This window comes from Styela clava, chromosome 1 (assembly GCF_964204865.1).
Source record: "Styela clava chromosome 1, kaStyClav1.hap1.2, whole genome shotgun sequence".
In the NCBI taxonomy this organism is placed as follows: Eukaryota; Metazoa; Chordata; class Ascidiacea; order Stolidobranchia; family Styelidae; genus Styela; species Styela clava.
This window is the reverse complement of record NC_135250.1, coordinates 583,202-607,512: the sequence shown is the minus strand read 5'-3', so window position 1 is coordinate 607,512 and position 24,311 is coordinate 583,202. Positions and strand designations below refer to the sequence as shown.

Below are 24,311 nucleotides of genomic sequence, written 5' to 3'. Positions count from 1 at the left end.
TACTTTATATTAAACTCACTGATGGTGCATCGTGCCGGAGATTAGGAATACCATGCCATAGCACCTCTGATTATCTTGAGCAGGGTCGCTGGTTTGAATCCTGTTGAGAAATAATTATGTACGCAAGGATTGCTGGACACAACTTCACCATAGAGTGGGGTTGCTAAAAGGTCGCTGGCCCGCTATTCCAATTTTGGCAGGAGAGGGATTGATTGAGGCTTTCTTGCGTATAAATATAAAAAGCAAGTATGAGTAGAGGACGAAGATTACTGGACTCTTCGCCATGTAACAGATCCCAAAATAAGTACATTCATATGAACCAGTTAACTAACTCCCAAACCCAACTCAGACTGATAATTGGATGATAGGCTGTGGGCATGACTGTTGCAAGAATAAACATGAATACAGTCTGTTTTCCAAATCCCCAGAAATAACAGACTACTCGACCGGATACATTCAAATGTATTATGATTCAAAAACTTTCACTCAAGGATCGTGAAATCAGGTTGATGACACTCGCCAAACAGTTAAGAAAGTGTATTAACTTAAGCGTCTTTTGGGTATATACAAATGCAGTACCAATTCCATAGATGTCTGAATAATAAGAAAACGAACTATTGAACCACTAAAATGAATCAATTACAAATACCCAACAATAAAGTACATGAAGCCCACAAAGTTTTATTAAGGCTTTATTTCCAAAAAATCTAATTTTGATAGTGTAAAGAATGGGTAGTGAACTTATTGTTTTTTTACTTGGTTTCTCACATTTGAAAGTCTCAAATTGGCAACTCTGCATTAAGTCTTGTTTAGTATTTACGTAGTGTCTATTTTGGTTTAAATATGATCAAACAAAAAATGAAATTCGTAATATCTGTTTCTGGGATACAATATAAAATTTGTTGAACACTGTACAAATGAAAATCACAAGACTATACATGTAGATCATATCTAACGTAGCGGGGTTTGAAGTCGACCGACAGTATAGAAAAGACCATCCTTCTCGCTAAATGACTATTTAACAGTCTTTGGAATACTGGCGAAATACTCAGCTATTCTGTTGCCTCAATATACAACAAAGTAGTCAGAAATATCAAGAGTGCAATTGTGTATTGGTGCACTGTTTAGATCAGTGGTTCTTAAACTGGGTTCGATCAAACCCAGTCAAACCCCTGGGGTTAGGTGGAGCTGTTCCAGAGGTGCGACAAAGATGCTCTGAAACAGTTGCATATTATGAGACTTTTTTATCACCCTGCATACTAATTATGCAAAAATAACTATAGTTCATGATTACTAATGACTTGAACAATTGAATGAAACAATTAATTGGTGTTACCCTTATTCATATTCTACCGTACTAATAAAATTTAACTCAATTTTACGGATAAATCGAAGATAGGCAGTAATTGTACATGAATGAATGCAAAATCAGAGCGTGTTTGAATTTCACTAGGTGATAAATTTGCGACAAGGAATAGTTTATCGCAGAGCTTTATCCGAAATTATTATGATCCATTCAGGACAACCTCGATATGGCGCCGAATTAATCCTATCTCTATTTCTGTAAAATAAAACAATTGGCAAACGATTTTATTCGCATTTCAGCGCAGTTTAAAGTTTGAGAACAAATTGCTTGAACTACCAACGTTTATGGAGTATATTATCATCTTTCGGATTTTCAAAGTTATTTTTTATCAGTTTTCGCCTGTTCACCCGCATAACTTATACAACAAAAACCATCTGCTCTTTCTGCCGCCAACGCCATTGTGACAAAACAATGGTTATTCCCACATGGTTATTGATATCTAAGGTTTCATCACAATGTTCATATTCTACAACCTTGCAAGAATTAGCTTCCGCTTTATAACGTTACGGTTTGGCTTCTAATTTCAACCGTTCAGTACGATGGGGTTCGGCGAGAGCTTGCAGAATAGCGCAGGGGTTCGGCAGGCTCACAAAGGTTAAGAACCACTGGTTTAGATAGATATAAGAAAACTCAGATAAATGTGCAGTGCAAGTGAAGCAATATATACGGAATGAATAATAAATAAAGTAATAATTGAAAATATGACACAATAATGTCAATGTAAGAGCGTCATACGACAGAGCAAGAGAATTACCGTATACGCAAAAACACTTTCACAACAATAAACAATCTAATATGCCAGATATTGGGGAGTTTCATTGCTTTATACCTTTGAGGCAAAAGTATTGAGGTTAATAGAAAACTTTTAAAAACAAATGATATTTGTTTTGCCAATGCTTTGACTGTTCAATAGGGCGCATATATAAACTATCTACAGCAGGGGTTCCAAACTCAATTTACTCGGGAGCCGCTGGGGCAGAGTCTGGATGAGTCCGGGCCGCATCAGGCTTTCCACAATAAAAACTTAGCAACTCATTTAAATTGTACTGTATTCCTTGTGCACTGCAACTTTAACTGTGCAGATAAAACACGTCTGGATGCTCCCATGCTCAACAAATGAATATTGCATTTCCCAGTTTTTTGAAATTGTCTGTGCTCATCACCAGTGTTCCATCTAAGGTGTGCACGCGCACAAAGCTTTCAGAGGCAGCGCACACGCATAGATTTACTGCGCACAGACGTATTTCGATGTAATGTAACAATGTTCTTGGTTGGCAGGTTGAGAAAGTTCGTCCCACCCATTACCACCCACCAGGTTAGGCCCACCCATTACCTGGTTAGAACGCCAAAATTTCTTCATTGGTTTTTGCACAAATATTAGTCATTTCCAAAAAGTGCGCACACACCAAAATTTTTGCGCACACATACTATAAAAAATTAGAGGGAACATTGCTCATCACCAACCTTTCTATTTACTGAAACTTCACTTCCAACGACACGTTTAGGAATGTGCGAAATTATAAAATTCCATCTTGTAATAACTGTTGCGCTGATGTTTCAATCAAGCATTTAGTCAATGAACAGTGGTGTTTCGCCACATGGGAAACATGGTTACAATGTATGAAAATAAATCTAAGCGTTAGTGACTGTGACGTCAAAAATCATGAAACACTGTTATCAAATTATTTGAGGCGGTCCCGCGATCCAATATCAGGCCCACAGGTATGATACTGGTAGGTTACCGTACCGCATACTTCCTTCAGGGGATAGATGATAAAATTCTTTGTTTTGCCCTACGTGAGAGTTTCCCTTTGCCACGAAACACTTACACTTTTTATATCTTCTCGCGGAACACCAAAAAATCAAAGGGTTAAATTGAAAAACGGTGCAATGTAGCGGTTCCTAATGAGTTGCAAATGCGCGACAAATTTTCAGCATTTCCAAGTAAAACCAGGTAGAGATGGAGGAAGAACGGTTGACATTTTGCCTTTATTCTTAAGACTTACTTGTGTGTCTTTAACAAAACCAAAAGAAGTACTGTAAAAACCGACGGTAAACGAAAATGCCACTACCCTGACTTAGTTAGTCCACTTTAGGCCGACGATGAGGCGATTTTAAACGGTCAGTTGGGCAACAACTTCATGATTCTCAATTTAGATGTATTTTTGATTTTCTTTTCCACGTAACACTCGGAAAATGGTCGCGAAACATTAGTGTTCCGCGGAACACAGTTTGGGAAACGCCATTGCTAACTGAGCTAAGTGACTTGCCGTCCGCACTAACATTAAACTTTAATACCAAGGCGGGGGCCACAGACTATCATTGGCCCACGGGCCACGAGTTTGAGACCCCTGATCTACAGTATGGTAAAAGAACAAAAAAGTGAAGGCGTTAAATGAATACTACAGCCTTCACAGACATATATTGTTGAAGAAAATCTAATAAAAAAATAGTACGGTCCTAAAAACTATCTACCATTTGATGCTCTGAACAGATAAAATTATGAACAGGCCGATAAACCTTTTTCACATCTTTCAAATATTTGTTCCAGTATGCAGTTCATGTGTTGTATTTCAGAATCCTTGGTTTTGCGAAATCACTCGCAAGAATACTCCAATTCCTCTCCATTTTCCGATTATAAAGTGTTTTTCTTGTATGAGATCCGATTGGAAATTTTTTTTTCAATATTTATACCAAGTGTAAGGTGTTTTTAAGTATGGTTTCATATGTAATTAATTTTCCAGACTTCATGAGTGCAAGGTTTTCCTCCAGCACTAGTTTAAATGTGGCCTTTCAAGATCTTTTCTACATATTTCACAATCATGAGGTTTTTTTGCAAGCTCAAGGTTTTTAACTGATATGTGTTTGCATGTGGCTTTTCAAAGACTTTCGCTGTGCAAAATCTTTCTCACATATTTCACAAGCATAAGGCTTTTTTTCAGTATGAATTCGCACGTGCATTACCAGATCACTTCTACAGACAAAATCTTTCCCACATATTTTACAAGCATGGGGTTTTTCTCCAGTATGCCTTTGCATATGCATTTTTAAATTACCTCTGATTGAGAAATCTTTCCCACATATTTCACAAGTATAAGGTTTTTCTCCAGTATGGCTTCGCATGTGTGTTTTCAAACCACTTTTACAAGCAAAATCTTTCTTACATATTTCACAAACATGAGGTTTTTCCCCAGTATGCGTTCGCATGTGCATTTTCAAGTTACTTGTATTTGGGAAATCTTTCCCACATATTTCACAAGCATAAGGTTTTTCCCCAGTATGCGTTCGCATGTGCATTTTCAATTTACTAAGTATTGCAAAACCTTTCCCACATATTTTACAAGCATGAGGTTTTTCTCCAGTATGCGTTAGAGTATGGTATTTTAAATAACATTTACGGGCAAAGTCTCTCCCACATATTTCACAAGCATGAAGCTTTTCTCCAGTATGAGTTTGCATGTGCTTTTCCAAATCCCTTTTCCTGGCAAATTTTTTCCCACAAATTTCACAACCATGAGGTTTTTCTCCAGTATGTGTTTGCATGTGCTCTTTCAAATTACTTCGCCGTGCAAAATCTTTTCCACATATTTCACAAGCATAAGGTTTTTCTCTAGTATATCTAATAATATGCTTTTTTAAACTATCTGTACTGGCAAAATTTTTCCCACATTTTTCACAAGATATTTTACCTTTTTTTTCGTTATGTGTTCGCATGTGGGATTTTAAAGCATCAAGCCTTGAAAAATCATTCCCACATATTTCACAAGCATGAGGCTTTTCTCCAGTATGGGTTCGCATGTGCTTTTTCAAATCACTTGTTCTGGCAAAATTTTTCCCACATATTTCACAAGCATATGGTTTTACTCCAATATGGGTTTGTATGTGGTACTTCAAACTGTTTGGCCAGGCGAAACCTTTTCCACATATTTCACAAACATGTAGATTTTCACCTATGTGAATTTGCATGTGGTATTTGAAAGTATCAGGCCTCGAGAACTCTTTTCCACATACTTTACAGACATGTGGTTTTTCTCCGGTATGAATTCGCATGTGGTATTTTAAAGTACCTAGCCTTGCAAAAAATTTTCCACATATTTCACAAGCACAGGATTTTTCTCCAGTATGAGTTCGAATGTGTCTTTGCAAGCCATTAAAACTTGTAAAATTTTTTCCACATATTTCACAAGCATGAGTTTTTCCAGTATGGGTTCGCATGTGCATTTTTAAAGTACTTGACCGTGCATAATTTTTTCCACATGTTTCACATGCATGTGTTTCTTCAGTATGGGTTCGCATGTGTATTTTTTTATAATTTAAACAGGCAAAATCTTTCCCACATATTTCACAAGCATGAGGTTTTTCTCCAGTATGGATTCGTATGTGGTATTTTAAAGTACTTGGCGCAGTAAATTTTTTGCCACATATTTTACAAGAATGAGGTTTTCCTCCAGTATGTGTTCGCATGTGGTATTTCAAACTTGACTTAGTAATTTTTTTGCCACATATATCGCAAGCATGAGGTTTTTCTTTCTTATTAATTTCCATATTTTTTGTGTTGGAACATGAGAAGAAGTCAATATTCGTTGGAAAGTCCTTTGTAGTTACGACATCACTCATTGTTTCAAACCTGTCTCCTCAATATTATTGAAATATCAGTTCTATCAGACTACCTGGAATCAGACAAGATATAAGATTTAAAATGCACAATTTACATCAACAACACAAAGCCTAACGAACAGTAATATTGAATCATGATTTCATCAACTGAAATATGTTCAGGCGCTTAAAATTGTAACACAGAGTGACAATGGTTTGACAAAGTTGTGCTGTCAGTCAAATTTGTCAACATGTGGAAAACCAGAACAACAATGTGTAGGCATATCTAAGACAACAAAAATTTAAAATAATTATCAAATAACTGCAGAGGTTTTTGTGAGGTACGAAAAAGTTCCACACTCGAATATATATACATGCAGTTCCAATAGATTTTTGAATGAAAAGAAAACGAACAATTGATCTACTAATACAAATTCATGGACAACCAGCAATAACTGCAGGAAATACTGATGTACAAGTAACGCAACAGAGTATCAGAAAGCTCACACTTGGTTCTTACCCATAATTCAAATAAAAGTTAAAAGGTGAATAATCATGCTACACATCCCAAAATTTTATGAAATGGCAGCAGAGCGATCGGAGTCAGTGTTTCAAGAACAGTTCAGATTTTTCAAATAAGCAATGCAAGAATCAAAAGAAGCACTTTACCACACATTTTTATTTCCGGAGACTGCCATGGTGGTAATGACTAATGATCTTATATTTTTGACGCAACCACATTTTAAATATGTCTGTAATGGTTATGGATTGATTACTTTACGTCACAGAAACATTATTCTGTGTTGGAAAAAATCACCATTAAATAAAAATATAGAGTGGCATAATTGCGACGACTGCTTCGGAAAGAATTTTTCCAAGATGATATAAATGTATTTTAGATATACCAATATACCTCATGTGTATTTTAATAGTATTAAATTGAATTCTCTGGGATTTAATCACAGATATTGCAATATTTCTAAGGGAGATGACATATTCGTAAGATCACAAAAATACTTAATATAAGTTAAAATCTTTCCCGAAACTTTCCGAAGGAACTTGTAATAAAATCAATTCAAAGTTTGCAGAGAGGTGCGACCGATTGGCTGGGGACTCGAGTCATGGGTCGATAACAGGGCCGTTTATTTTCTGACAACCATCCATAGCCCTGAAGATACCAGCGACTATTCTGGTTCAAAAACCGTCGAGCGAAAAGGAGGTTGTTCTACATCACAGACTTCGGAAATTCCATGCTCCCCTGAACTCAGAGATCACAACTCTCACATGGGGGGTGTGGATCTTTCAGACCAAATGCGACAATATTATAATTTGACGAGACGTTCTAAAGTATGGTATCGGCGCGTATTTTCTTACATTATTGAAGTGGCACGCCCTGATTGGGGACCGCAGGTCTTCTTGGCGAGTGTCTGGGTCAGGCACCATTCTAAGACTGCAAAACGGTGGGCGCCACCTTCCATCGTTTGATGGAAGACAGGGTGTGTGCCCAGTGTGTTCGAAAAAAAGTCAGCTGGCATCAAGACGTTCTGAAGAAAAACCACATGTTTCACGAAGCAGAATGAAATGCGCCGAGTGTGATGTACACCTTTGTGTACTTTCAAACAAATCTTGCTTTGCTGATTGGCATACTAAACTACAACATTAGCGTTAGAGAGTTAGTGTTATATTCTGTGAATAGTGTTTTTTTCTTTATTTTTTTCTGAAGTTTTCTGCTCAGTGTATGTAATTTGGTTTGTTGGTATCGGTGTTTTTTTATATTGTTATTGTTTCGTTTTACTGTACATTGAAATATATTTTACTTGACACCAGCCGCTTTGTTATTGTGTATCAAATCTGTACAGTATCATACTTGTCCCAAATCAAATACAACATCTGTGTTGCGCTGTTATTCAGTACCAGATCATACTTGTCACGAGTCAATTGGAATTTTTTTGTTGTGTTGCGAATCACTCACGGCAGCCGTTATCGGAGATAAAATATTTCGTGCTGAGCGAACATTTTCGCTATTAGGTTGGATGCAAACGTGTTTTCGGCTACGTGGGTCAGATGCGTAATATACCAAGTTTACACGTCAAAATAAATGCTATTTAGTACAATATTTTCGGCTAAATAGGTTATGATACAACACGAACTCACTTTCGGCTAAGTCACTGAGTAATGAGAAACAAACAAATTTACTACGCCTGGGAAAATGTTATAATATTTGTTTCATAATAATAAACACGCACGCAATACTTATTTCTTGAGCTACATAGGCCATGGAATAAAGTTCACACAAAACATAATCATACAATTTACCGCTTGGTAGGTTACGATATTTAACACAGGCACATTTTTGTCTAAGTCGCCTTATGCGAAACAAACAAATTACTGTGTCTGAGAAAATGTTATAGTCTCTGTTCAATAATAATAAACACGCATAACAATAATAAATCATTCATGAGCTATAAAGAGAGATCGACAGCGTTTGTTGAAGCGAAGGAGTGAAACAAATCCTCTGTACTTAGATAACGATTTGACTTACTCGACTGGTTCTACGATAATAAAAGCATTGAAAGCCTACTTGGAAAAATTTAACAGCGACCTCTAGCGAATAGATTTATAGTAAACAATTTAAGCAAACTTTGAGTGATACCTTTGGGGTTTATGGTTGACAGGGGGGTTGAATTGGGACATGCAAAATAGGCATGGGGCAACGGCTGGAAGATGGTATAACATTGGTCTTCAGGAGTGAGCTTGCTTGTTTTTGAAACCAATTCAAGTAACAAATTATTGCAAATTTTTTTCACATTGTTCCCAAGCATGGGGTTCTTCTTCAGTATGGAATTGTATGTATTCAAAGTAGGCCAATAAGTTTTTTATACAAACAATGAGTTTTTTTTTCAATAAGATATCACATATGCATTGATCATTACAAAACTTCCAAACTTATTACCGGTATATTATCATGATGTTTTCTTAGCAGTATGGGTAGGCTTGTGTCTTTTCAAGAAATCCATTCTTGCAAAACATGAGCTTTTTCTCCAATGTGTTGAAGCCCGTGATTTTTCAAATTACTTAGCCATGTGAAATCTTTTCCACATACTTTAAAAAAAAGAGGTTTTTCTCCAGCGTGTGTTCGCATGTTATTTATTAAATCACTTGGCCATGAAAAATCTTTTGCACAAATTTCACATGAATTGGGTTTTTCACAAGTATGAGATCGCTTGTGATCTTGCAAAATTTTTCCCACATTATGGTTTTTCACTAGTATGAGTTTGCATGTGGGATTTCAGGCTACCTGATCTTGCAAAATCTTTTAAACATATTTTACAAGTATAAGGTTTTTCTCCAGTATGCGTTCGCATGTGCGTTTTCAAACGAAGTGTCCTGGCAAAATATTTTCCGCAAATTTCACATGAAATAGGATTTTCACCAGTATGAGTTATTATCTGATCTTGAAAAATCTTTTCCACATATTTTACAGGAATGAGGTTTTTCTCCAGTATGAGTGCGCATGTGATTTTTCAATTCCCCTGTCCTGGCAAAATATTTTCTACATATTTGAGTTAAAGTATGCGTTCGCATGTGCCTTTTCAAATGAGTTGTGCAGATATAACTTTTTCCACATATTTCACAAGCATATAGTTTTTCACCAGTGTGCATTCACATGTGGTATCTTAAAATACTTGGCTTCAGTGTTAACTCTAAGGAAATTATGAGTGCGAAAGTGCTTTTACCGATTTTAACAAGTTTGGTGCCCTAGCTTTTGTTTAACTCATAGATACTCGAAAAAACGCTCCTTCTGTTAATATTAGGAATTAAAAAGAGGAGTCTTTCCGTTAACGAAATGTTTCGTTTAAATCCTTGTATAAAACAAGGGAATTCATCCGTACCGAAATGACACCTGCTAAGCACACCTGTCGCGAGCAAAACTTTGGTCACCCATGTCAGTTGCGAAGCGTACTCCTTCGCGTGAACAGCAAAGCGTTGTACATTTGTGTTACTCCTTCCATCTAACAGACAATGATTGTTAAATGCAGGAATCAATATTAGTTACTACCGGCCATAGCTGGGGAAAGGGGTCATTTGTAAAAAGCATGTGCAAAATAACATCCCGTCACTGATATCGCTTTAGTATAACACGCTTCCTCGTCCGAAAGAATATGCATGGAATTAGTCCCTCCTCTCCCCATTTAAGAGATGATCACTTTGAAGATACTTCCCCTTTTCATGAGCTATCTTAACCTAATTTTTTATTTACATTTATAGTATACTATCTCAGAACTTAGTAATTTTCAAATGTCGACGTGCCTTGGTTTGCGTGCGAGTTAGTTTAAATCAGGCAAAAAACATCATATATTGGCAAAATGTTTAGGAATGCCATGTACTTTCAGCATTCATAAATAGCACTCATTGTAATGCTGCTGACCTAGTATGAAATATTAGCATCACAAGGCCACTTGCGACGTTTCCATATATTACAATTACACTAATAGGAACGATGACACCAAGGAGTTTTCTTTTGCGAAGGTACACGAAATACAACGAGGGTGATTCTTGAAAAAAACATAAATATAAACGAATGATATGATAGTGGTTCCCAAATAATTTTGAGAGTGTCTCGAAATACCAATCCATTTGGTATATAATTTTTATTCGACTGCATGAAATGCTGATATCATGGGAATTAATGTTGAAAGAGAAGTACGCATTCTCAGATATCAGACATCCAGTCGCGATAATCAATTGTTCATGTGCACAAATTTCACATGTAGCATCGGTTAGTTGTGCATGAAATGAAAAACTCTTATTTGTGTTTTTGAATTTCAATAAAATTAGATTCGTGATTCCGTGCAACCTAAATCAACATTAGGCGAATTTTAAATAGTAATTGCTTCCCAAGTTTGTAAAGTTTAGAAACCAACCTAAAACACAATTAAAATCCAGTCGACCATAAATTACGCCAAGGCGATGCCATACAAAACAGAAAAGATTTGGTCGAGAGAGTTATACGTTAGATGACAGTAAACAATCAAATGACAGAACAATCTAATTAAAAAAAAAAAACGGGGGTTACGACGCCCATAACACATCATGTGTCTTAAACTTCCTTCTTGATACACTTGTTAGAGTATTTCGGACAATTTAAAATTCGAAATAAATGAAAACCCGACATATCATAATAAAGACACAAAAGTAAAATAAACAAACATTGTAAAAATTATTATTTAAGAAAGACAACATGATCGTACAATTCCGTCAAAACCTCGATGTTCGCCAGTGAGATGATAAATAAATACTTCCCCTGTATTCGATCAATTAACTTTAGCGAATCGTTGTTTTGCAAACAAACAGCCAGATGCAAAATATTTCCGTCATAACCTTGCATGTTATTTCGCAGTCCCTAAAAATAGTTGCGAAAGTGTTTCGCACTTTTGCAAAAAAGTGCGCTAGTAGTGAACACTGCTTGGCTTTGTAAAATATTTCTCACATATTTCACAATCCTGAAGTTCTTCCATATCAATTGTACTCGGTATTATTTATATTTTAGTTATATTATTATTCCTTTTCTAATAAAGACAGAATCATTGTTTCAATGGAATAAAACATTACTGGCCTAAACTGTGTTTTTTCAGTTCTCCCGTAGTATGTGTACCATGTTAGGGTTGGGTCATACTTTTATTCAGATTTTCCTTGTTTTAGTTCTATTAAGAGTTGGGGGTCTGTTTGTGTTAGCCAAGTGAATATACCCCCTGCCCATAGGCTTCCGTCCTATTACACAACATGATGTAAAGTAGGCGAACAAAATTAGTTCCCTCAATATTGGTACACATACTTCTGGAGCACCGTTTTTTTTTATGTATAAGTGAAAAATAATTAAATAAATAAAAATCGAACAGAATGCTGAACAGATGATTGGTTTATCTTCCAAAACGTTTCCCACATATTTTGCAAACATAGGTTTTTTTTCCATTATGTGTTTGCATGTGGTGATTCAAATTATTTGGACTTATAAAGTATTGAAACACAATGTACTTTTTCTACTGTCAATATCTGGCAACTAAGTTTGAAATCTTTTGCAGTTAATTGCATCACTCATTTAAAATTTTACTTGAGATTACCAGATTTCACGATTTGCCTTTTTGATATTAAATAAATACAATCGGTCGACATGTGGAAAACTAAAACAACAACGAATGTAGCCTACATTTTGAGTAGATTTCTGCAAATACATAGCACACATACGTAGTGTGATTTTGTGTCATATCTGCTATGTATAAAATATACAATTTGTATTCTCTTACAAACAGGGATGGACATAACCGAATACTTGACTATTTGGAATACAATGTAAAAAAATATTCTCGAATCTGGAATTTCAAATACATTCTAAAATCATAAGGTTTTAACAAGTACAAGTGGATTTACATGTGCAGTTTTAAAATTTCCGCACATAGTTTGCAAGATCAAGGTTTTTCACTGGTGTGTGTCCACATGTGTCTTTCCAAAGCTCTTCGTTGTGCAAAATATTTCTGACATATTTCCCAAGCATGAAGGCTTTACTTCAGTATGGATTCGCATATGCCTTTTCAAATTACTCGCAATTCGAAAATCTTTCCCACATAATTCACAAGTATAAGGTTTCTCTCCAGTATGGATTCGCATGTGTATTGTCAAACCACTTTTTTGGACAAAATCTTTTCCACATATTTGACAAGGATGAGGTCTTTCTCCAGTATGCGTTCGCATGTGCAGCTTCAAATTACTCGTATTTGGGAAGTCTTTCCTACATATTTCACAGGCATAAGGTTTTTTTCCAGTATGGCTTCGCATGTGCCTCTTCAATAGACCAAGCATTGAAAAACCTTTCCCACATAATTCACAAGCATGAGGCTTTTCTCCAGTATGTGTTAGCGTATGGTATTTCAAACCCCTTTCTTGGGCAAAACCTTTCCCACATATTTCACAGGCATGAGGCTTTTCTCCAGTATGTGTTAGCAAGTGGTATTCCAAAGTGTTTCTCCGAGCAAAATCTTTCCCACATATTTTACAAGCATGAGGTTTTTCTCCAGTATGAGTTCGCATGTGCTTTTTCAAATCACTTGTCCTGGCAAAATCTTTCAAACATATTTCACAAGCATGAGGTTTTTCTCCAGTATGTCTTCGTATGTGGTTTTTCAAATCACTCGTCCAGGTAAAATCTTTCCCACATATATTACAAACATACGGTTTTTCTCCAATATGAGTTCGTATATGCTTTTTCAAATCACTTGTCATGGTGAATTCTTTCCCACATATTTCATAAACATGAGGTTTTTCCCTGCTATGTATTTGCATGTGGTATTTCAGAGTATCTGAACATGCAAAATCATCTCCACATATTTTACAAGCACAAGGTTTCTCTTCAGTATGGGTTCGCATGTGGTATTTCAAAGAATTCGAATTTGCAAAATCTTTTCCACATATTTCACAACCATAGGGTTTTTCCCCGCTATGTATTTGCATGTGGAATTTCATAGTATTTGAGCATGCAACATCTTTCCCGCATATTTCGCAAGTAAAAGGTTTTACTTTCATATAAACCTTGTTATCCATTCTACTGGAACAAGATGCACTTTCTCTATTGTCAATATCCATGTTTTTACGACATTAAACTTTTTCAAATTTATTGTTAAAATTTGTAGTTTATAAAAAGTCTAGTTTTGTCTCTCTCTTCCAAGCTTAAAATGTTAACAATGAACACAAATAAAAATGGTATAACACCTGAAAAACAGACAAGACGTTTAAAAAACATAATTTCCACTAAACACACGAAGTGGAACGAACAGTGAAATCGTATTATTAATGTTTTATAAAATAAATTCAGGTCGCAAAGAAAAATTACAGTTTAACAAAGTAATCAGTGGGGCTGTATGTCCAACATATGGACATTTTGAGTACCGTAGGTGTATTTGCTTTATATTGTTGGCAATAACGAAAACTTCACTTCATTTATACCTCTGGGGAAGGTATGATATAACATCCTAATTACACCCAGCTAGTAAGTGTTGGGTGTGAGAATCTTCATTCTCTTGAGCTCGATGCGTGAAAACGCCAGATGTCTGGGTATGCGTCACAGAAAGTCTCGTACAGATCAGCACGGCCCTCGAATTTTGCTAATTTGATTTTTGTTTCTCACCAATGTATTCTGCCCTATATGATTACATGTACGATGTATTTCTGAACCATTTTATTCAGTTTAATGTTGGTAGTGCCAACAAAATTATGGCGCGTAAATGCAAAAGTCTGTAAATAAAATAATTACTTCTAAATAAGACCAAGGGATTACAAAATTATGCGTTTCGATTAATACGAGGAGTCGTACTGATTTTTTTATAAGTTTTTGTGAATCCATGACATCGTTTGAATTGTCGTATAACGAAGTCAAAACGAATCGATTAGTGAAACTTTGCATGCCCGTCAATACCTGTAATTACAACAATTTAACATAGCCTCTTCGGACTTCCACAACGCACAATGGATTAAGATATTCTTCAACTTCGAGATTTTTATTTAAATTTGAGCGCCAACTTTCCATAGTAAAATCAAAGCCTCGATGCGTCATTGGATTAAATTATTTTGCCAATTTGATTCTTATTTTTCACCGATTGCGCAAGTTAATCATTACGCAAGTTAATCATTTGCGGCATACGAATGCATCAATGCGGCGTTATATTAATTTGATTCTTGTTTTTCACCGATCTTTACGCAAATTAACATTTGTGGCATATGATTGCCTTGACGTGGCATTGAAATAAACTATTCTCATATACCGTAAATGAATACCGATGTATGAATACATCGATGCTCCATGATCCATTTACTTTGATCCATTTATTGTCGTTAACACGCCATCCTATCAACAATAAAAATGAGAGAAACATGTCAAGACAGGGTTTGCGTAGAGGAACGGCCGATGCGTACCTGCGTGCGTCGATTGAAATTCAGTGATCCGCCGATCATTTTTTGTTCATTTCTCTCAAGCGCTTTGGTAAAAAAAATTCTCCTTCGGTAGATCTGATTATTTTTTCCCCGAGGATTCCAATGGTGATAGTCTTTTAAATTCAATGCGCAACTTCGTCTCAAAGTCTCTCCATCTGTATAGTGTGCCGTACTGGATATACCGGTATTTGTATATTAATAATTTTAAACAACTTCAATGGCAACAAAAAATCAAACTCATACCGTTAACTCAACCGGTGTAACAATCTGGTAATCTTTACTAGTTAACTATCAGTAATAATAAGTTAGAATTGTGGGTTGGTTTATTTGTTGCGGGACCGTCTTACCGCACAAGATGATATTATGCTGACTTGCCGGTAATTCCAAATGCTTCAAACCATACCAAGTTCTCACGATAACAAGCGTGCACGCACACACACCATCGCTTGTGAAGGTGGATTGTCTTATCATACAGCTGATGGCTTGTACAGTCTGTGATTGGTTTGTTTTCGCTTGTGTTTCTTTTACATAACAACAACAGTGTCGATTTACGGCCAGTTGTTTCGTGGTGAAAACGTTATTATTTGGTGTGTTATCGCGGTAAAGGCAATTAACGGCGCGCAACTTTTAATCACCTTTACGATACGTTATCCGTTAAGGGGCGGTGATAAGGACTCTTATCGAAATTAACCGCGTTGTGGTCAATCAAAGGAAATTGTTTTATGCTGACTCAGGAACTCTCTTAAACTCTCCACAACAATCCCTTCCATTAATACAAATCACGACGCAAGGAAAGCAATATAGACTTAATTAACATGAATTTACAAGTTAACATGAGTTACGAGTAAGAATCTACGACCATCACTACCAAACAGAAATGATAAACGAGAGTAATATTTTTGTTACAGCAATTTTGTTTTCTTTCTGCACCTCTCTTAAAGCGTCTGGCGTGTTAAGATTCGTAGCGATTTATAAGAATGTGTTAATACAGCGTTATTTCTTTCCTTGAAACGGACCGCTGTGGCGATCAAAGGAAATTGTTTTATGCTGATCCAGGAACTCTATTTTAAACTCCCGACACAATCACGACGCATTGAAAAGCAATATAGACTTTATTAACATAAATTAACAAGTAAGAGTTACGGGTAATAATCCACCTACGGCCCTCGCTAACATGCAGAAACGATAAACGTGAGAAATGTTTGCGTAACAGTAATACTGTTCTCTTTCTATGTTTTTCTTGAGGCGTCCGGCGTGTAACGTTTCGTAGGACCGGCTTATGTGCGATTTTTTATAAAATCGCCGTTTTAAGGGAGTCGGCCTATTCGCAGGATAGGCGTTATTTCGAGAAAATACGGTACGCAAAACTGGGCAACTTTGGATGATTTCACTGTAGCCTACTTTAATTCAGGGCTTCCCAAACTTTTGAGCTCGCGGCCCCTTTTAATATATTAAAATTTACCGCGGCCCTTGTTCGCATTAATAATGCTAAACAGCTCGAATTATGCATTTTTGATGTTTTATTGACAATGTTTTTTTTCAACTTTTAGTAGGCCTACTCAATTACAAAAACAAGCACATATTCATTCAGATTAACGTTACTCAATTATTCAGTGTAAGGGTGCGAATACTGTTTGCTTCATAGCAAGTCCAGCCTTGGCTCAATCTTTGTTTATGCAGGCCTAAATGATAAATTACAATGTCTGGCCACCGATGGCATGGTCCTTATACGGAATTGTTCACTCTTTTTGATCAAACTGACAGCGGTTTGTGTGGCGCCAAATGATCCCGGAAAAACTCATGGCGCACCTACATGTAAAATATGCTCCCTGATAATAAAACACAATTTTGTCATCGTTAATATGTACTTATCTTATCTCTGCCTGGTTTTTCTTCAAAATGCTAAAAAAATCACTCATGTTCAGCAAATAAATAAACTGCAGCCTACGAAATTACATGTAGGAAACCCGAAGTAACAGAGCGTACACAACATAGAACAGTAAAATGAAATTGATTCGTATACACATCATTTGCAACAATGAGAAACAATAAAACATTCAAATAAATAAAATATGAAACATATTTCGAGGTGCACTTTGCAAATCGCCTTCGGGAACCGCTAGCTTATTAACGATTATTAAAGCCGGCATTGTTATGCAAGCACACGCAAATCGGGTCTTACGATCAGAATATGCATTGTTATACAAGCGTGGTGATTCTACTGCGTTTCCCCGAAATCAAACCAAGTCTAAATTTTAGAAATTGTTTTAATATAAGCGCTCCCCTTTAAAAAAGACCTAATTCCGTGGAAGTGCGTCGTTTCAATTTTGCTAGGACGTCGCGAAATTTTGTGATTCATGAACCTTTCAAACAACCCATATTTTCTACTTTCACAGAAAAAAGGGAAGATTATATCGATCATACCTGTGATGGTGTTACAATAAAAAAGTTTAATTCTAAAAATTCATTTTTTTGAAGATAAAGATTCTTTGTTCAAAAAGCGTTGGGACTCCTATCCCCTTTGCGATTTCGTTTTTATATAAAGCAGGCTTTTCTACCAAGCCCCATTTATTATGATTTCACTGACTGTCGTTATGTTTTGTTTGTTTCTTCACATGAAACTCATTGCAAAAAAAGTCTTTTATTGAAAGGTATCAATACGTATTTTCACGGGTAGTCGTAACTTGAGCATATTTTTGAAGGGCGTCACAATACAATGAAGTTTGAGAACCACCGAGTCCTAGTCGATAGCAAGAAATTTCTACTCAGGAAATTTCTACTCTCTCTACTTTTTAAATGGTTAATAATCTATATGTAGCAGTTATTTTAAATGAAGACGTGCTATTTATAAGTAATGGAAATCGGTATACATATTTGGCATAATAAAAAATCTCGTTATTCTCTACATATTCCCAAAATAAGCCCTAGTGTTATTTTCGAAATAAAATTGAAGACACTGTCTTATTTACACAGTATGATGATGTGTTCATTAGGAATCATGACATTTTTGTTCCACAATATTTTTAATAATTGTATTTCGAATCAAGAGTCTGAAAAAGTACAATAGATATAGTACTTTGTGTAAAATTGGTGCTCTCTTTGCGGCCCCTAAAATTCGTTTCGCTGCCCCTAGTTTGGGAAGCCCTGCTTTAATCAATTACTCAGCCATTTGTTGTCCGACTCGCGTCAAACTTCTAATACATTACATTGATGTTATTCTCTGTACATGCATTTAATTTTCTCGTCGATCAGATCATTTTTTTTTGTCTTGATTGTCTCATTTTTCACTACGCCACTAAATATCTAACTTCGGATCGGGAATCAGCTTTCTGCGGCACCACAACTCAAGCGAAAAGTGTGCGTGTGAAGACAAACACGCTTTACGTCGTTGCATAAATGCCGATGTTCAATCCATGTCGGAAGCGACGACGATAATGACGTCCGTAGAGGTGCAGCACTTTCAAGTTGTTTTAATCTAAAACGTCTCGTTTCATTTTCTATTATCGTAACTTTAGATCCGAATATTCACCGATCAAAGCTGATTTTTATTATAGCCGATAATGTTTTGATACCAGTAACTCCACGTCGTAACTAGTCGCACGATAAATGTTATTGAGCATTCATATGACGGTTTTTTATGAAATTGACCTACTTAAATGTTGGTCGCGCATAAATCATGACCGACCGATTTGGCAATAGGCAACTTTGAATTAAATTACTTTCGATAAATTAATGAAACCGAACTCATTTACGACAATTTATCGCTGGTTTTATATTTTATAATTACGCAGTATTTCACGACTGCTCGCAATTTTTCCATTTCGAACCAGCTGCTGTTCCAAAGGGAGGAATATTAAATTGTCAAATCGAACAAAAATGCTTTTCGTTAATTGCCATTTTTCCTAAATTAAATTACACTTCCAACATTTGACGCCATGAATTCAAGATCCACAGAAAACTGCTGATGTATATGTTAGCCAATATTGATCCAATCAAACAAAAAATCATTGCTATTTTCAAATCTACGCCAACTCGTCGGCGCCGGAATGTCTGACGTCAAATCTGTAACCTTCGTAGGTAGTGACGTCAAGTTCAACTTGTGCGTCAGATGCTATTATTTTGATAAAAAAAAGTTATTTGAATTTTTACTTTTTCTCGAGTCTCCTGCGACATCTCGCGATCAGTCTATTTTTCTATATACATGATAACGCCCTCTATCGAATGACGACATTTTAAGAAAGTTGGCATCAGTAGAAGTCATGATTTGAGCCGCTCGAAAACGAAGTGTCAACTTTGACGTAAAACATGATTTTTTAATCAAAAAATAAATTAAATTGCGCGATTGAATATGGTAACTGATTCAAATATATAAGGACTCACTATAGAAACTGGCAGAAGCACAATATGACCTAATTTAGTCGAAATATAAACGATTGAAAATTTCATCCAAAGTTAGCCGGTTTTACGGTACAAGGTACCGGTACCGGTACCCGTCATTACCAGACTAAAGCTACTCAGAAAACAAAATAAACATTCAGTTATATGAATTTTACCGGTACCGGTATCTCGACTTTGGAAACACCGAGTACCGTTCGCTACCTGCAGACCTGTAAAAGCCTTAAAGCTGCCGATACCGTCATGACCCGGGAACAACACGGCTACACGGATAAACTGTTAGAAACAACTTGTCTGCATACACCAGTAGGCGAGGCATTTTATTACTTATCGATCTCGATCGTTACTTATCGATCTTTCCACGACCTTTGACCCCCGAATTCGTGGCTTATTTTAAGAGAGAGAGAGAGAGAGATTTATTGCCACAAAAACAAAATCAACACTAATATAAACATAATACAATAACGAAAATATTCCACAGTAATGGATTTTTGCCTTGTGCGGTTCGGTGTGCAAGACCGATTAAAGTCATCTAGGCTCCCGACCCTTGTGTATGTGCTATATATAAGTTTATCATAGGTGGATACAAATGAGATTAAATATAAATATATAAAAAATAAATACGAGGAAAAAGGGAAACGAGTCGGCAATTTAATGGTATTATGGAAGTTACTAAGGGCAATTTAGGATTTAGAAAGGTCATGTGTTGGTTGAAGCCGGACATGTCTAATGGAAAAATTTTCACGAAAAGCATAATTTTTTGTTATTGGACACAGACCGGGATCAAAAATGAATACCAAGGACGAAAAATAATATTATCACAGATTCAGTAATAGACCGAGTGCATGATGTAAAAAATATCATTACTTGTCGATCTTGTTTATCGATCTTTGTCTGTTTGTCTGTCTGTTAGATGCAAGCGATATCTCGAGAAAGCGGGGTTTAATCTCCACCCAATTCAATTTTGCATGTGCGTTCATCATTTCACGGACCAGATGGCTATTGGTTTTGGTAAAGTTATGTCGTATAATTAGGGAGCTATTAATTAATTGGTGTTTGGACACACGGTGTCACTATAGAGTCATGAATCGAAACCGCAGTTTTGATCGATAAGTCTTTGGTCTCCGACCGATACTCTCATTTGACACCTTAATTAGTTCATGATATAAAAAGGTTATTAAATTAAAAGTGGCTACCAACATTCTTAAGTATTAATACATACTTTTGAAATAGAATAGTAGTTAATATATGATCCACAGTTGAATATGAACAATTAAATATGCAATTATTATTGCAGTTAATCACTTTTTCACAATATATAAAGGTTATTAAATTAATTAACAAATGGGCTACTATCATTTATAAGTATTTATGCATACTTGGAGCTAGAATATTAATATATGATCCACAATTAAATATGCAATAACTATGCAGTTCATCAGTAATACCACAATAACTTTCAATGACATAAAAATGTTAACTACAGTATATTAGGCAGTACTATATGGATCAAGGGAGCAAGATTTTATACTCAATTACATGGAGAAATGAAAATAACAATGAGCCAATCATATTATGACATGTTTAGCAATAATTCAAAAGATAGAAATATCAATAACAATGGCTTTTAAAGTCGAACATAGAAATCATCAAATTGATGCCAATGAAAGAAAAGAGGACAGCAATTTTATTACCTATATACATATATACATGAGTTGGAAAAAAGGGCTATGACCCTCAGTGTGCAGTGTTTATATGAAACAGTTAAATTTATAGTAATGTAGTAATTTATATAATGCAGTTTTCAACACAGTTCTAAAGGCATATTAATTAAACTACAGATATTAGGACAAGTTAGAATATTTCAGTAGGAAATATTTTTTCAGTTTCTTACTGAAAATATGCACAGAACTTTTTTTAGTTTCAGGTGGAACATTGAGTGGTTTTGCAAGTTGGCACCGTAAAATGGGATATGTGTTTCAAACAATCATTATGATTCCACGCATACAACAATCCGTTTTTTGAAAGTACCAGTAAAGAATTTTAGCCTAGTCTATCACAGCTATTTCTACACTAATTTTTTTTACTGCAATTAAATCAAAACTCCCAAGAAGACAGCGTGATCATTGAATTATCTGATTTATATTTAAATTTCCGAAACACAACTGAAAACTAACGAATAGAATCAAAAAAACGCGAAAACGAGGTAATGTTTACGACCACGCCCGAAAATCTGAGTGATAATGGTGTCTGGGCGGATGCGAAAAGGGAGCATTGTTACATCACTTTTCACATCATGCTGATTGGCCAATGTCACGAGGTAAACAAGGATGTCGATGCTCGAGGAAAGGTCCATCGGTAATTATGATGATAAGTATTTGTCTGTATTTTTGACACTCGCGATATCTCACGAAAGTGAGGTGATTTTGGACGAATTATGTGGTATAATTAGCGAGTTATTGATTATTCAGTGATGGGACACGCGGTGTCGCTATTTAGTTAGAGCGAAGGATACACGCCGCTAGATCGATAAGTCGGCGGTCTCCGACAGCCTTCTGTCCGGTTATCAGTCCATGTCGGGTATGAAATTAATTAGCCAGTACTTTATTAACTATAGGAGTGTAATCTCCGTCGTTGCAATAACACCAGGATTACGTTAATATTTACCACTGTGAATTATTCCGTTGTTTTTTTCCACGCGGTTTATAAGGTTATGACAGGTTTCCACGCGGAATTTAAGCTTCCCATCATTAAAACACACCAAAGAGAGATGAACCCTGCGCAAAATTAAAGTTCTCACATAATGATACTGAAATGTAAAGATCTATATGGGCGCATTAAAATAACACCCGGTAAATTGCAAAAAGTATACATGGCAAAAACAGATCTGTACTACAAAAAAAAAGAATGAAAAAATACCATTCCCATTCATTCTCAGAAAAATTCAAAGTGTTTGCAATCGTTTTATTAAAAGAGTTTTTCATAGAGGAAATCGCAAATAAATTGATGACTTATTTAAAGAGCATAGACTACTACGACTTGTGGATTTAGCTGAATTCGAACCATGTACTATGATGTTCTCTTGCTACATTGGATAACTTCCGTCCAGCCTGTTCCGAGCAAACCCAAATTCAAACATAAATAAATAAGTTTTTTTTATTCCATTCGTCAGTAAAAGTATTTCACAAAAATCAATTGCAGTATTTGGACTAAAAGCTTCGAATTCCCTACTCAATGACATCAAAAAGGTAAAATCAAACTCTGAATTTCTGCCAAACTCAAACAATATATATTATCATCATATCAGCAAATTCATCTGCTTTGAATATATTACTGTTTCGGAGATTATTTTCAAAGGTGTATTCAACACAGAAATGAAGAACTGTAGATTATTTGGATTGGAAGAACTATCAAGAAAATGTCAAGATCATCAGACACCACAGACCATATGGCATATTCAATAACTCCACATGCTACTTCACCCGGATTCAATATGGAACAATGGACTGATTTAATAACTAGATCAATTTTAATTTTATTATCATCTTAATTAGACAAAAGAACAGCAATTCAAGTTATAGATAGTAAAATACAATAGAACTTTAATGCAGCAAACAGTGGTTTTTGTTTGAGTTTATGCTGTTCAATTTCTTCCCATTATTGTTGCCTATCACAAATTAAACATTTTCTTCTCTTCATCCCAGAATACCATCATATTCCATTATTATTTTTATTAACTTTGGAAAATCCATGGCATGGTAAAAGTGCTGCTCTTTATAATTTATTATTCTCTATCGCACTGTACTTCTATACCTTTCTAATCTTCTGGCTGAAATCCGATCATAATAGGTTATGTGGAAATGCTTTTTATTAAGTCCTATTTTTTTCATTTTGAATCTCCATTCCAAAAAAACTTCTTTGAGTTTTGGCTAAATTTAGAATTAGAAAAATACCTCAAAAGAGCGAGTAAATTGATAGAATTTGATACATAACATTATCATATTTCACCATAACTTGTGGGGTGACATTTGCGCCAAAACAATCATAGACGACTTATAACACTATCACACTTGAGTGGTGCATGCCATATATGTACACATCCCTAAAACTTGATCATTCCCCCGATTTACAGTGTGTGGTATCATCACTCAATGACGTTGTATTCACATCCAAATTCTTAATTTTATCACTATGTTTACATGCAGTGTGTTTCATGTTGTGTTGTGTCTCTATTTATAGATGTTGTTTTGTCCTACAAACTCTATTGTACGCACAGTTTTGTATACTTCATTCTTACCTCTGTTACCCACCACCTTGCATACAGGACCATATTGTATATATTCGATTTATAATATTCTATACATATCAAAAAGGGTGTAAGCCGCACATTCGTGTTTTAGGCCGTATGGTCTTGTGCATAAATTCCGTTTTCTGTATTTTCAAATACTAACTCTTTTATATTGCCTTCACGAGACGAATAAACATACATGCCACATCACAAGGGAACACCAACATCCTTGGCTATGTATGTCACCGTAGTATTAGTATATGCCAACGGTGGGCAAACCGCGGCTCGCCGGAGTTTTGTTGCGGTTCTTCTCGCTGGCAATAGTTATATCAATGAGCATATGTATATATATGTGCTCATTGGTTATATATTATCCAAATTTCACTAAGAGAAACCGTAGCGTAACAGTTTTTTTAATTCATTAGGCGTTTGCAGAATATATACTTCGCGATATTGTCATTATACTTTTGTGTAAAGTTTTTGTCAATTCATAGTATTCTAATATTATTAATTTTAAAAATAATGCGGCTCTCACATATTTCTGACTTGCTCTTCTATTGAAAAATTTTGCCCAACCCTTATACATACATTTGAGGTGAAAGTCCCACAATACGCCGAAAAACTTTTAACAATAATTCTTAACAGTACATGTACCATGTTTCCCCGAAAATAAGAACTAGCCTG

The 24,311-nt window shown here is 35.6% G+C and overlaps 1 protein-coding gene across 1 annotated transcript; it reads right to left on the bottom strand.

The window, feature by feature from the left end:
* Positions 1-32: 32 nt before the first annotated feature.
* Positions 33-13,749, bottom strand: LOC120341775 (uncharacterized). The gene is made up of 4 exons (XM_078114131.1): positions 12,443-13,749; positions 9,215-9,483; positions 8,117-8,130; positions 33-6,000 (listed from the first exon to the last, which is right to left on the bottom strand). Exons 1-4 carry the CDS (start codon positions 13,598-13,600, stop codon positions 4,217-4,219), a joined length of 3,225 nt encoding a protein of 1,074 aa, XP_077970257.1. The 5' UTR covers positions 13,601-13,749; the 3' UTR covers positions 33-4,216.
* Between the last annotated feature and the right edge of the window lie 10,562 nt (positions 13,750-24,311).